Genomic DNA, 15,529 nt, shown 5'->3' on the forward strand with positions numbered 1-15,529 from the left:
TATAAAATAAAACCTACAGCTCCACTCAGATCCCCTGTGACGTACATACTGAAGGCTCTAGAAGATACTGTGTTCGGCCTACCATGAATTACTTGTTTTGCTAAGTTTGCCGTATTGTACATTGCTCTCCGCTATTATTTTTTTTTCTATGGCCATTAGCATCCAAATTTTAGATTGTGCTAATTTTATTGCCACATTGAAACAAATCACGTGCTGTAGTTTAAAAACTTGGTGGATAGTGCTAAAACAATGGTTTCCTCAAGATTCTGCCATCTTTATGCACATTCGCCATTGGGGAACCTCAGAGCTCTCCACTCAGATCCCCTGTGACTAACGTACAGAAGGCTCTAGAAGATACTGTGTTCTTCATGCTACTGATTGTAGAAAGCGTTGGATATATTTGCGCCTGTGTGATTATTTTGAGGTGGAAGAGCTGTACGGTTTCCCATAATGATGATGCCGTTTGTTTTTTAAAGTAGGTTTAGGAACTGGGATTGTGTGGTGTGATAATTGTATCAAATGTAATGCTATTGGATTGTGCCATTTCATTGAGCTATTTTAGACCTTGCAGCATATCATTTTTCATGTCAGTGTCATGTACACAAAAGTAAAGCTAAATCACTAACTAGGCTTTGCTATTCTAAAGTATGTTATAGTCAATTTTGCTCTAAGTACTGCTGTACCCACTAGCAATCTATACTGAGCAGAAATATAAACGCAACATATAAAGTGTTGGTCCCATGTTTCATGAGCTGAAATTCAAGATCCCAGAAATGTTCCATATGCACAAAAAGCCCATTTCTATAAAATGTTGTGCACAAATTTGTTTACATCCCCATTAGTGAGTATTTCTCCTTTGCCAAGATAACCCATCCACCTGACGGGCGTGGAATATCAAGAAGCTGATTAAACAGTATCATTACACAGGTGCACCTTGTGTTGGAGACTAAAGGCCACTCTAAAATGTGTATTTCTGTCACACAACACAGTGCCGCAGATGTCTCAAGTTTTGATGGGCATGCAATTGGCATTCTGACAGCAGGAATGTCCAACAGGGCTGTTGCCAGAGAATTGAATGTTAATTTCTTTACCATAAGCCGGCTCCAACGTTGTTTTAGAGAATTTGGCAGTACATCCAACCGGCCTCATAACCTCGGGCCACCTGTAATCACGCTAGCCCAGGACCTCCATATCCGGCTTCTTCGCCTGCTGGATTGTCTGAGACCAGCCACCAGAACGGACAGCTGATGAAACTGTGGGTTTGCACAACTGAAGAATTTCTGCACAAATTGTAAGGAAAAATCTCAGGCAAGCTTATCTACGTGCTCGTCGTCCTCATCAGGGTCTTAATCTGACTGCAGTTATGGCGTCTTTTGTGGGGGGGAAAACGAATTGGCTGCGCCAATGTGAAATGCATAGATTGTGGCCTAATACTGATTTCCTTCTATGAGCAAGTCAGTTAAATCTTTGAAATTGTTGCATGTTTTATTTTACCTCAGATTGCCTAATTGATGTGCTGTAATTTCATACACTCACGGTTCCTCTGCCTGACTATCTCTGTACTGTAATTGTATCTGATCATTCATTCCAAGGCTGATTTAACTCACACCCTCCTTTACCAAGACCCCCCCCCCCCCCCCCCGGTGGCTCATTCAAATACACTGTCTTTGGGTAAATGGCATTCCAACACTTTCATGTCCCAAGCAAGGGCTGTCACTACAGATTCCCTATAAGTTATTCCATCTTTCTATTGAGCTGAAGTCAGGGTTTTTTTCTGAATCAAAAAGGGGCTTAGGTGGTGGGCATGGCAAGGGGTGCGGTCAGCTAAATTTTAGAGAGAATTTTAGGCAGAGATTTCCTGCAATTCCCCAAAATTCTCACATTTTTGCAGTTAAGCTGATTTCCTGTAATTCTACACGTTTTGCCATGCAGCTGAGAGAGAATGTAAAGCTAATTTCCTGCAGTTCTATGTGTTTTGCTAATGCTGTGTTCTTTTGCTCTCACACAATTCTGTGTTCTTTTGCTCACACATTCTCCCAGACTGTCTAGCTTTTATTTAGGTGATTGTTAGTTCTCAAAGATTATATTGTAAAATATTTTAGAAATTTAGCAGACGCTCTTTTCCAGAGCGACTTACAGGCGCAGCTAGGGTTAAGTGCTTTGGTCAAGGGCACATCACTAGATTTTTCACCTAGTCGGCTTGGGGATTCTACCAGCAACCTTTCTGGTCCAATGCTCTTAGCCACTAGGCTACCTGCCGCCCATATCTAGGTCCATTGTCTTTCCTACATACTTTATCTGTTTTTAGTCGTTTACACCAAAAATGTTATTTATTTTACACTTTTAGGACTTGGGCAACCCGAAAAAAAACACTTACTGTAGGTGGTTCACCCAAGCATTTCAATGGCAGAAAAATCCTTGACCGAAGTTTGGCTTCCTTTTTTATAAGATATCGTAAACTGGGCTGTAGTCAGTTCTAATAATGTTGTTTTTCAGACAAGGCTTTAAGACATCTGACATATGAAGAAAAGGATACGACAGGGATAACCATGAGGGAAGTTCATTAAATGGGACTTGTTGCCTGCGCATTTACAAATGCCACAAACTAATGCTTCTAACTGCCGGAACATTTGTAAAGACCCCCCCCCCCCCCCCCCCCCCCCTATGTGGGAGTGCATCTGAGAACTGAGAGTAGAAACCAATTCTTTCATGACTGAAGGAATGCAACTTGCCACCCCCTCGTGCTGCCACTTAAATCCCAGGCAAACATCAAGTCCCGGAAAATCACTATGCTATTTTCCACTGCGCTGTTATTGAGAAACTGCCACACGGCTGTAAAGTGTATTTCTATAAAGAGCCGCAGTGCTGTAAAGTGACAGAAATCCAGCCTTAATTGGCTTTCTTAACAGAGGTCGATTTCACAAATCCACACGCAGACAGAGACCGAGACGTGGGGACAGAGGTTCCTATTGGTAAAACGTAGGCAGGGCGTAAATACAGGCTGTACATCCATGTGGTGTTTCATTGATCTGGTTATTTTAGTGACCAAATCAAATTTTATTTGTCACATACACATGGTTAGCAGATGTTAATGCGAGTGTAGCGAAATGCTTGTGCTTCTAGTTCTGACAATGCAGTAATAACCAAGTAATCTAACTAACTAATTCCAAAACTACTGTCTTACACTTGTGTGTGTGTGTGTATAAGGGGATAAAGAATATGTACATAAAGATGTATGAATGAGTGATGGTACAGAGCGGCATAGGCAAGATACAGTAGATGGTATCGAGTACAGTATATACATATGAGATGAGTATGTTAGCAAAGTTGCATAGTTAAAGTGGCTAGTGATACATGTATTACATAAATATGCAGTAGATGCTATAGAGTACAGTATATACATATACATATGAGATGAATAATGTAGGGTATGTAAACATTATATTAGGTAGCATTGTTTAAAGTGGCTAGTGATATATTTTACATTTCCCATCAATTCCTATTATTAAAGTGGCTGGAGTTGAATCAGTGTGTTGGCAGCAGCCACTCAATGTTAGTGGTGGCTGTTTAACAGTCTGATGGCCTTGAGATAGAAGCTGTTTTTCAGTCTCTCGGTCCCAGCTTTGATGCACCTGTACTGACCTTGCCTTCTGGATGATAACGGGGTGAACAGGCAGTGGCTCGGGTGGTTGTTGTCCTTGATGATCTTTATGGCCTTCCTGTAACATCGGGTGGTGTAGGTGTCCTGGAGGGCAGGTAGTTTGCCCCCGGTGATGCGTTGCGCAGACCTCACTACCCTCTGGAGAGCCTTACGGTTGTGGGCGGAGCAGTTGCCGTAATAGGCGGTGATACAGCCTGCCAGGATGCTCTCGATTGTGCATCTGTAGAAGTTTTGAGTGCTTTTGGTGACGAGCCGAATTTCTTCACCAGGGACAAATTGGCAGACATTTTCTATATCTGCCAACTTTTATTTGACCCCAGCAGCTTATGCAACAGCTCAGGAAAAACTGAAATATTAGTCAGGCCAATAGAAGCACATTCTTATGCAGTTGGTTAAGCAGGTCCGGTGGCAAATACCTGTTTTTGAGTAGATGCACCCTTCCTTTCCACTGCAGGGGTTGCCATGCCTTGCGTGACATGGGGACTTAAAGCGTAGGCCATCGCTCTAGGCTACGTCACTCAAATGTGAAGAAGAAACGCACAAAACATTTATGATTTCCAGACTCGAAACATGCTCTTCTCTTCCCTTTCTCGTTATAACTGAATGAATGTTTAATGGAGGTTTGAGTCACTGACTACACCATGCATGAGAAGTTCAGTGTGGCAAGGAAATAGAGTTCTCGAGGATGAGTCAAACCGTTACGTAGTACAGTCCTCCTTTTCCACCATACTGTAAAGTCCTTCACAATCTAGATGGAGGATAGATGAACCACAGAAATATAATGACGAGAACAGGCTTGGAACTTCTAATGGGGATGCACGTTCTAGTCATTCTTTCTATGAGATAAACACTGAAATGTAAATGGTAAAAGCATCAGTTAAGTGAGTGTTGCAGTTTCCAAGGACAAAGGTCATATTTTAATGTCTAGTTGAACTTGATACATGCTATAGAATTTAGAGAATGTTTTCTACAGTACAGTATTTTGTTTTACAAAGTTGGTTATAGGAAAAGACAAAAGGGTGAATGGATGGAGTCGGACACGAAGGACTTACAGCTGATACCGGACCAGGCCCAAATCCCTTTCATTCGCATGAAGAGGAGACCGACACAGGGATGCAGATTTGGGTACCTCTACCATCCATTATATTGGCCAACATGCAATCATTGGAGAATAAACTGGATGAGCTCCGTTAGAGACTATCCTACCAACGGGACGTTAACTGTAATATCTTATGTTTTACAGAGTCGTGGCTGAACGATGACACACATAATATACAGTTGGCCGGCAAGACCGAACGAATAGCTCCGTTAAGATGAGGGGTCTGTGTATTTTTCAATAACAGCTGGTGCATGAAATCTAATATTAAAGAAGTCTCAACGTTTTGCTCGCTTGAGGTAGAGTATCTCATGATAAGCTGTAGAACAAACTATTTACCCAGAGTTTTCACCTATATTTTTCATAGCTGTCTATTTACCACCACAAACCGATGCTGACATTTAATACAGCTCGTTGAGTGCAGTCTTAAGGCCATAAGCAAACAAGAAAATGCTCATCCAGAACTAATTTCTACCAGCATGTCACATTTATTTCACCTTTATTTAACCAGGTAGGCTAGTTGAGAACAAGTTCTCATTTGCAACTGCGACCTGGCCAAGATAAAGCAAAGCAGTTCGACACATACAACATGTGTAAACAGAGGGGCAAAAAAAAACCTCTAGGCCACCTTTAATCCACACACAGACTGGAATAAAGCTCTCCCTCACCCTCCGTGCATCGGCAGGATAGAACAGCTACGTCCGGTAAGATGAGGAGTGGGATATGTGTCTTAGACATTGCCGCACCAGCTGTTATTGACAATCTACCAAGAAAGTTTTTGTCTATTTTTTGTAGGCATCGATTTACCACCACATACTGATGCTGGCACTAAGACCGCACTCAACGATCTGTATAAGGCCATAAGCGAACAAGAAAATGTCATCCAGAAGCGGCGCTTATAGTGGCCAGGGACTTTAATGCAGGCTAACTTAAATCCGTTTTACCTAATTTCTACCAGCATGTCAAGTGCAACCAGAGGGGGAAAGAACTCTACCACCTTTACTCCACACACCGAGATGCGTAAAAAGCTCTCCCTCTCCCTCCATTTGGAATATCTGACCATAATTCTATTCTCCTGATTTCTGCTTACAAGCGAAAACTAAAGCAGGAAGTACCAGTGACTCACTCAATACGGAAGTTGTCAGATGATGCGGATGCTACGCTATAGGACTGTTTTGCTAGCACAGACTCGAATATGTTCAGTGATTCATCCAATGGCATTGAGGAGTGTACCACCTCAGTCAACATCCACACCAAGCTATAGGCTAGAGCTGCCGCTTTCAAGGTGCGGGACATTAATCTCGGTGCTTATAAAAAAGAAAAACTGCTATGCCCTCAGACGAACCATCAAACAGGCAAAGCGTCAATACAGAACTAAGATTGAATCCTACTACACCGGCTCTGATGCTCGTCGGATGTGGCAGGGCTTGCAAACTATTATTAACTACAAAGGGAAACCCAGCCAGGAGCTGGCCAGTGACGCGAGCCTACCAGATGGGCAAAATTGTTATTTAATTTTTTATTTAACCTTTTTTTAACTAGGCAAGTCAGTTAGAACAAATTCTTATTTTTAATGACGGCCTAGGAACAGTGGGTTAACTGCCTCTGTTCAGGGGCAGAACAACAGATTTGTACCTTGTCAGCTCGGGGATTCGATCTTGCAACCTTTCGGATACTAGTCCAAAGCGCTAACCACTAGGCTACCTGCCGCCAATAAAATGCATTTTATTGTTTCGAGGCAAGCAATACTGAAGCATCCATGAGCGCACCAGCTGTTCCAGATGAGCAAGACCTTTCAAACAGGTCAACATTCACAAGGCCGCAGAGCCAGACGGATTACCTGGACGTGTACTCAGAGCATGTGCTGACTAACTTGTACGTGTCTTCACTGACATTTTCAACCTGTCCCTGACCCAAGTCTGTAATACCTACATGTTTCAAGCAGACCACCATAGTTCCTGTGCCCAAGAACAGCAAGGTAACCTGCCTAAATGACCATTGACCCATAGCACTCACATCTGTAGTCATGAAGTGATTTGAAAGGCTGGTCATGGCTCACATCAACACCATCATCCAAGAAACCCTAGAGCCACTCCAATTCGCATAACGCCCCAACAGATCCACATATGACACAATCTCTATTGCACTCCACACTGCCTTTTCCAACCTGGACAAAAGGAATACCTACTTGAGAATGCTCTTCATTGACTACAGCTCCACGTTCAACACCGTAGTTCCCTCAGATCATCAACAAGCTAAGGACCCTGGAACTAAACACCTCCCTCTGCAACTGGATCCTGGACTGACCTCCCCCAGGTTATAAGTGTAGACAACACATCTGCCACAGTGATCTTCAACACGGGGGCCCCTCGGGGGTGCGTGCTTATTCCCCTCCTGAACTCCTGTTTGCCCATGACTGCGTGCCCAAGCACAACTTCAACACCATTAAGTTTACAGACAACACAACAGTGGTAGGCCTGATCACCGACGTCGATGAGACAGCCTATAGGGAGGAAGTCAGAGACCTGGCCGTGTGGTGCCAAGGGATCAACCTCTCCCTCAACGTGATCAAGACAAAAGAGATGATTGTGGACAACAGAAAAAGACGGGCTGCACAAGCCCCCATTCTTTTCAAGGCTGTAGTGGAGCAGGTCGAGAGTTTCAAGTTCCTTGGTGTCCACATCACCAGCAAACTATCATGATCCAAACACACCAAGACAGCCGTGAAGAGGGCATGACAATGCCTATTGCCCCTCAGGGGACTGAAAATATTTGAGGTCCTCAGATCCTCAATGTTCTACAGCAAGGTGCTACAGAGGGTAGTGCGTACAGCCGAGTATCACTGGGGCCAAACTTCCTGTCATCAAGGACCTCTATAACATGACCTCTATACCTCTGTCGGAGGAAGGCCCTGAAAATTGTCAGACTCCAGACACCCTAGTCATAGACTCTTCTCTGCCACCGCACCACAAGCGTTGCCAGAGCGGCAAGTCTAGGTCCAAAAGGCTCCGTAACAGCTTCTACCCCCAAGCCATAAGACTGCTGAACACCTAATCAAATGGCCACTCTGACTATTTGTATTGCGCTGATGCTATTCCCTGTTTACTATCTATGCATAGACACTTTACCCCTACCTACATGTACATATTACCTCGACTAACCTGTACACCTCTTCCCCCTAATTAGTAAAACTAAAAAAAACTCATTTTTCTTAACATCATTGTTGGGTAAGGGCTTGTAAGTAAGCTTTTTGGCGCATGTGACATACAGTGGGGAGACCAAGTATTTGATACACTGACGATTTTGCAGGTTTTCCTACTTACAAAGCATGTAACAGCATGAGGTCTGTAATTTTTTATCATGGGTACACTTCAACTGTGAGAGGCCGTGTAAAAATCATACACTGTGATTTTTCTGGATTTTTGTTTTTGATTCCGTCTCTCACAGTTGAAGTGTACCTATGATAAAAAATGACAGGCCTCTACATGCTTTGTACTCTGCTCTGACGTCGCATACACTAGTTCTGACCATGTGGCCCCACCCCACTGCACAAGCTGCTGTGAAGGTCATTGATCTTTCGTTGGAATTCCGCTGTGACGCATCAGCCTTTCCCTCCCTTTATTCTCCCCAATGAACCCGTCAGCGGGGTTCACACACTGTAAAAATAGCAACATGATGAACACCCCTGTGCTGCTGGGGTATTTGTGGGACACGAGAGAGAACAGGGGTGGAGGGGGCATCTGACCCAGGAAGCGGTGGACTGATCAATGGCTTATGTTCATTGGTCCCCCCCCAGGGCATAATCCAGTCGTGCAATTATGCACTGTTTTGAATGAAGGGAATCTTTGAACCAAGCCAGATGTAGTTAAACCTTCCTTTATTCTATAATGTTTTCCTAATTATTCAGATTTCTCAGAATGCTCTCCCCAGGGATACATAGCAAAGTGCTGATGGGACTCCCTAAAAACACACCGCTTCAAACCCTTTTCCAAACCTTAACATAATTCTTCTAACCTGCTATGCTAACTTTCCTGACCTTCTGTGTAAATTCTCCTAACCTGCCATGAAGATGTCACTTCTGGTCTTAGCTGTATCGAAGTGGCATGTTCTTAGGGTACCTCGAGTGCTGATCTTCAATCTGGTTTATTGTATCTGAACCTTTTAAGATTATTTCTATGGTTTAAGTTGACGGCATACTTTCAGTTCGGCTGGCGGGTACGTGCTCGCATACTCCCTTAAAAGACCTTCGCTAGAAAAACGCAGCAATAGTACGGTTTGTCCATTTATTTATTTTTAATTTTTAAGATGCCGTAGCCAGTATACACTTCCTCAAGATAACTCAAATCTGTCAGAGATCTGTCGCGCTATATTACATCCAACTAAGATGTTTGCTGCAGTGGTTCCTCAAGTGAAATTTGCATAAAAATGATTTGTCTCATTGAATGACAAACATTTAATTGAAGAATCCCTACTGTTGACTGATGAAGGGGCGTAGACTTTAACTACCGACTGCACGAACAACTGGGGGGGGGGGGGATCATGAATCATGAACGGTTTTGGCTGGAAAGCATGCGGACGCATTTACAGTGCAATGAGTGCATCAGACTGGGGCATAAGTAACGTGTATAATGGATATAGAGAGGTCTACGGTCTCCTTCTCTGTGCTGCAGGAAGGATAGACGGCTCTCTGGTATTTCTCCACTCTCTGTGGCAATTGGATCCACAGGGCTACAGAGTGACTCAGCAAAAGCCAAGTCATCAATCAGAATAGATATAGTGACAGGCTCTTCTCCTGTTCAGCGTCTTAGTCATTTACAGCCACTAGTGTGTGTGGGTGTGCTTGTGTTCCTAAAAGTGCCTTCCGGAGCGCGTGTGTGTTTTCCATGGTTTTGATTTTGGTAGGGGGTGTGGCTTCTTTTCCTAACAAATATGCCTAGTTTTTACATTCTAAACTTAGCCCACAATGCTTCCAGTCAGTGGACTGTAGTGTAAGAGTTCCTCTATTGGGAACACACTTCTGCTTGTAATCAATTGTAGGCTTGAGGGCATGCTCAGATTTTCCTCTCTCTCATTCTATTCCACATACACGTATGCACACACCATACTCTGCAGGCAGAATTTTGAGAGCAGATATTTAAAAAAATCCTCCATCACGACACATAAATTGTGTTTGATGTTTATTTGAAGTGGCATCCCATACCCCTCCCTCCACTCTCCACTACAGACAGTTTGCACCAGGCAGCCGTTTCTTTTTCTGCCCACTGCTACTGCTCTCATCAAAGCCTATTGATTCAAACCACTTTTTTTGTTGCTACCGCTTTAGGAGAGAGGGAGAGTGGAGAGAGCCAGGGAGAGAGTAGGCATGGTCGGAAGGGAGGGAGAGAAAGGGAGGGGAACTGGACACAGACCTTTACAGCTGGCTTTTTGCACAGGGCAGGGCTCAGGGCTGGTGTCGCTTCTACCACATCTAATGCTTGTCTCCTGGCAGGAATAACCGACCGGACAGACGCTGAGCACCAAGGATGACGAGCGCTACCCCGGCCAGGAAGCCGTACCGCAAGGCTCCGCCTCAGCACCGCGAGTCGCGCAACAACTTGCCCTCGTTCCTAGAGGACCTTAGTGGGAGCACGCCGCCTGCGCTTGCCAACACCGCTGGCCTCAACCCTCCTGACCCCTGCCAGGTAATTCGCATTCCAAACCATACTCCAGGTTTTCAGCGAACAAGGTTCACAGACCCCTACCTGAAATGCCCAGTTAGTCCTGAGAGCCGCAATATATTTTCTTCCTCCTGGTCTCTGCTCTCGGTCAGTGAGCTGGATGTCTCCAGCCTGTCCAGCCTGGATCTTACTGTCCTGCCCCCACCCAAAATCTTCAGCCATAGAGGCATGACAGTGGGCGTCACAGCCAACCAGGCAGCCAGGGACTTGCAGGGGATGAGACTCTTCTTGAGCCGCAGTGAGGGCCTACTCGCTCTCTCTGGAGATGAAGACCTCCGCTCAGATGACTCCCAGCGAGGTGGCTACTCTACCTCCCCAGCCCAGTCCAGTCGCAGCCTGGAGCGCTCACTGGTCTTCAAGGACAATGCAGAGATCCTGGTTCCCAGAGGAGGTCAGCACCACCAGCAGACTTCCTTCCAGAGACTAGCCCTCCCGCCTAAGGGGATCCTAAAGCAGCCCAACCAGCTGGGCGTCCACTTCTCAGACCTCAGGAAGTCCAAGTCTGCCGAGATGCTGGGCCAGAGCCAGGACTGGAAGCCCAAGAGGAGGTCTCTGGCCAAGACCACCTCAACCAGACAGATAACCTCGTCCTCCACCTCGCAAAGCTCAGCAACCTCAGAAAGAATGATCCAATTCCTAGAAAATAAGCTGAAGTTCTCCAACTTCCTGGATGATGTCACCACCAGGCTCATCAGCCCTGCCAGAATGCAAATGCTGGGTGGAAAACAGCAAGAGGACACAAGACCGGTTAAGGGAAACCAGCCTCAGCACCAGTCACAAAATTCTCCCCTGACTCCCGAAGCGAAGAAGAAGCGAGGAACCGAGAGGAACCCTGCGATGAGCCGGCCGTGGGACGAGTGGTCCTCGACGCTGGACAGGGACAGGCCTTCCAGGAAGGAAGAAGGTCGACCAAAGACCTGGCACCCCACCCCGAAGGACATCCCTGACCAGAATGCAGAGAAGTGTAGGGCAGACCCCCTTAGGGAGGGAGCGAGGCCCAAAGCTGAGGGGCCCATCTACAGCCGTGTGGGGGGTGGCAGGGACTCCAGCTCTCGACGCTGCAGTGAGACTGATTGCGAGGACAAGAGTCGGCAGAGAGACCATCACCAGAAAAAACGGCACCAGTCCTCTCAGCTGGACACCAGAACACAGCACAAGGACGCTATGGATAAACCCACAGCTAAATACGTGCCCCAGCCTCCCCACTCTGAAACAGTATCACAACACCTCTCTTTTTCTATTTTCTCACAGGTCAAGGTATGTGAGGAGAAGTTCTCTCTCTCTCCCCCCCTTCCCCTACATTGTTGTACGCCTTCCAGAAAAATAATTGGAAGCCTTCTCAACAAATATCTGTGTATTGTGTCGAGCGGATTCAACATGCGAGTTGCTTAGCTACAACTCTAGTCATATTATAAATTGAAATGACATTTGCCAATAACTGAAGGCAAGTCATTTCCCTAGATGGCTGGAGAGTAGAAACTTACTGTACGAACACTCAAGTGGTATTCACTAGCCAGCTTTCTCGTCCAATCCAAACTGAAAAGGTCAGTGTTGTGCATCTGTGTCATATTAGTTTTTAACCTTTTAGATCTCTTTATTTTAATGCACTGCATTCTGCTATAGCGCTACACTGAGTGTACAAAACATTAAGAACACCGTTCCTAATATTGAGTTTTTCTCCAGGCTTAAAAAAACCTTTTAACCTCCCCTTCATCTACACTGATTTGAAGTGGAATTAACATCAATAAGGGATCATAGCTTTCACCTGGATTCACCTGGTCAGTGGAAAGATCATGACAGTGTTTTGTACACTCGGTGTATAGCTGTTGTTGAGACTGGCCATTATGTTGTAAAGATATTCTGGATTAATACTGTGAAATTATTCTACAGAGATGAGAATACAATATTCATAAATGTGGTGCTGATAACTAGGCTCTTAAGTGCCGTAGATGCGCAGGCTGCTCTTCTGTGTAAACTGAAGTCTCTTTTTTTAGTTTGCAGAATGACAGGGGCTGTCAAATTGATTTCATAGCTCCATGAGATGTATTGGCCTGTGCATCTAAGAGACATCCTGTACAATTCTGCCTTGTCTGCTTATCTCTCTAACCCTTTGGCTTCAACATAAATGTGGCTGACACTGAACTACCAAGGAATCTGAGTTCTGTGCAGTGCGAAATTGGTTAATATAAATGTGGAACATTTTTTCTTTTTTTTGTACAATTTCTGCTTAGTTCAGTCCTTGAAAGCCGGTGAGTGTTTTTGAAATGGTGTATTGTTGTCGCGGAGTGCATCTCCAATGTTTCCCAGGTCTGTTCGCTGTCTGCCTTGCTCAATGCCTCAAGGTTGTAGATGGAGAGCCTTTTTAAAAGAAATGACTAATTACAGCCAGTAATGATTGCCGGTCCAGCAAAATGTCTGTTTTTGTTGCAAACATATCTACAATGGCCAAACTAATAGGATGTTTGTTGTTGCAGGACTCCTTATCAGATGCAGACAGGATCAAGTAAGTAATTATTTTATAATCTACTTATGCTTTGACAAATATGTGCTGTATCTTTGGTGAGATATGCTTCAGCCACAGGATTGAAAATACTAAATTTGACTTACGGTTTAAACAAACAGAAAACAGTGAATCTCAGCATGACTTCTTTGACTATGGGTTTCTGTGTCTATTTGCCTGCTTCACTTTGAGCCCAGTTTTGACACCTCCGTGTGTACTGTATAGATCAGTCTACTGTGTGGGAAGCTGTAGCCCCGGGTGGCGTGACCTGATTGGCACTGGGTAGATAGGCTGCTTATAGGAGACGGCCAGGTTGGCACCAAGCCACAGCCAGCCCTTCCCAGGAGCCCCAGCTGCTCCCGTCTAGACACTTCCTGAGGAGAGGGAGCCGGGCAGGCCGCACTCAGACGCCCAGCTTCTGTGTCAGTAACGCTAAGGGGAGGGAGGGTTCATAGAGACATGGCTGATCCCATATGCTGCTATGATGACAAGCCCCTGCGGTGTGGTGGGAAGGGTGCTGCGCAGGTGGGCGAGCGAGAGTGGAAGAGGAGCAGGTTGCTGTTAGCGCCAACATCCGTCACCCACACCCCCCCCCCTGCCGCCTCCTTCTCCCACCCCAGCCTGGGCTCAAAGTGAATCGATGTGATCAGTGGCGTCTCCCTGCTGGAACCCCCCCCCTCCTTCCCCCAGCTGTGAAAACTCCACACAGCTAATGAGAGAAAACAGTATGTGGGGGAGTCCATTACCACCAGCCGTGCAGGATTGACCACTAGTACAGAGACTGAACACCAGTTGTAATTACAGCTCGAACTTTCACCTCCAGCAGTCCTGCGGTCCTCCTCCGCTCCACTTCCTCTCCCAAAAAAGAATCCCTATAGTTGGCTAATTACTACCAAATCTATCAGCTGCGTGTGTGACGGTGCATGTTTGATGTGTCATTTTAGCCCCTCGCAGTAAAGTCTAGCCCAGCGCTGGCTCTGGTTCGCTACAGTGAAGTTCCCTTTGGTGTCAGTGAACGAGATGTAAAGGGTAAATCTAGTCAGGTCACCATCCACGTGTGGGCATCATCAGGCAGCAATGCTTAATGAATTGCCGCTGACGTAGCTGCTGTTGGATCTCCCCCTTCTCTTCCTTGTGGTGGTAAATGCTGATAAGCTCCTTTGTGGCACACAAGCAATGTCACTGATTGGCCTAGATGCCCCTGCGCTGGTGTGGGATGTTGAATGATTCTGTGTCTGACTAACTGAATACAACCTGAGCTGAGTGCCGCTGTTAATCACTACCGCCCAGTCACCCACTCTTGCCCTAGAGTTCCTCAAGTCTCCACATAGGCCAGAGCTGAGTCTGTCTCCCCAGCGGTAGTGGAGTTTTGTCATGCTGTTCTATAGAATAGAATGTTGGCTGTTCGTCTACTGCGTACGCTGCAGAGGACTGCTTCTCAGATGAATGGGATTACCAATACATCGGTTGACAGGCCGATCTTCCTCCTCTCTCCCTCCCGTTGTTTCCACCATACTCTTCTGAATGGGAAAAGGTCCGAAAAGTCCAACTAAAGTAACAATAGTTTTGTCAGAAAAGGTTTCCCATTAAGAACACCTGCTCTTTCCAGGACACAGACTGACCAGGTGAATCCAGGTGAAAGCTATGATCCCTTATTGATGTCACTTGTTAAATCCACTTCAATCGGTGTAGTTGAAGGGGAGGAGACGGGTTAAAGAAGGATTTTTTTTTTTATAAGCCTTGAGACATGGATTGTGTTTGTCTGCCATTCAGAGTGTGAATGGGCAAGACAAAATATTTGAGTTCCTTTTGAACAGGGTATGGTAGTAGGTGTCAGGCGCGCTAGTTTGTTTCAAGAACTGCACCGCTGCTGGGTTTTTCACATTCAACAGTTTCCTGTGTGTATCAAGACTGGTCCACCACACAAAGGACATCCAGCCAACTTGACACAACTGTGGGAAGCGTTGGAGTCGACATGGGCCAGCATCCCTGTGGAACGCTTTCGATACCGAGGTCAAAAGGGCAACTCAATATTAGAAAGATGTTCTTAATGTTTTGTACACTCAGTGTATATCTCTCTTATGTGTGGGAATACTTTTGGTGTTTTTGCAGTCTTTTATGTCCAACAATTTTAAAACAAGGGAAAAAATGTAGTTAGGGTCACCAGTTTGGGCAACCCTGGTGTAATGCATGTAAAACCCCTGAACCTCTAAGGATGTGTTTTACAAGTGAATTGAAAGACCCTTTCCCAATCCCAGTCTTTCAAAATCCTTTCTGAAAGCTTGGGAATATCTATTTTCTCTTATCACAGTCATTTTCCCATTTCGCCTTAATTTACCACTCCTCCTGTTTGGCTCCCGGGGAGCATCTCGATGTGCAAGGCTGTTAGAGGTGTTTTGTAACAGCCTAAAAAAGTACCCTAAACGCAGTGCACTCTGGTTCTGGGTAGTCTGTAATCGCAAGACACCTTTTATGCCGTGACATGCTCATTTAGCCTTTTGCTGTTGCACTGTAATGCTCAATCATCCAGGTTAGATCTAATGGTAGCCACGCCT

The 15,529-nt window shown here is 45.4% G+C and overlaps 1 protein-coding gene across 4 annotated transcripts in view; it reads left to right on the forward strand.

The window, feature by feature from the left end:
* Positions 1-15,529, forward strand: part of tjap1 (tight junction associated protein 1 (peripheral)) — an 81,138-nt gene that overhangs the window by 38,574 nt on the left and 27,035 nt on the right. For all 4 annotated transcript variants that reach the window (XM_046358853.1, XM_046358852.1, XM_046358855.1 and 1 more), the window contains 2 exons: positions 10,246-10,438; positions 12,949-12,977. In XM_046358853.1, the coding sequence (XP_046214809.1) occupies positions 10,280-10,438; positions 12,949-12,977 (188 nt within the window). In that variant the 5' untranslated portion in view covers positions 10,246-10,279. The remainder of the gene's footprint in view (positions 1-10,245; positions 10,439-12,948; positions 12,978-15,529) is intronic.

This window comes from Oncorhynchus gorbuscha, linkage group LG08 (genome assembly GCF_021184085.1).
Source record: "Oncorhynchus gorbuscha isolate QuinsamMale2020 ecotype Even-year linkage group LG08, OgorEven_v1.0, whole genome shotgun sequence".
NCBI lineage: Eukaryota > Metazoa > Chordata > Actinopteri > Salmoniformes > Salmonidae > Oncorhynchus > Oncorhynchus gorbuscha.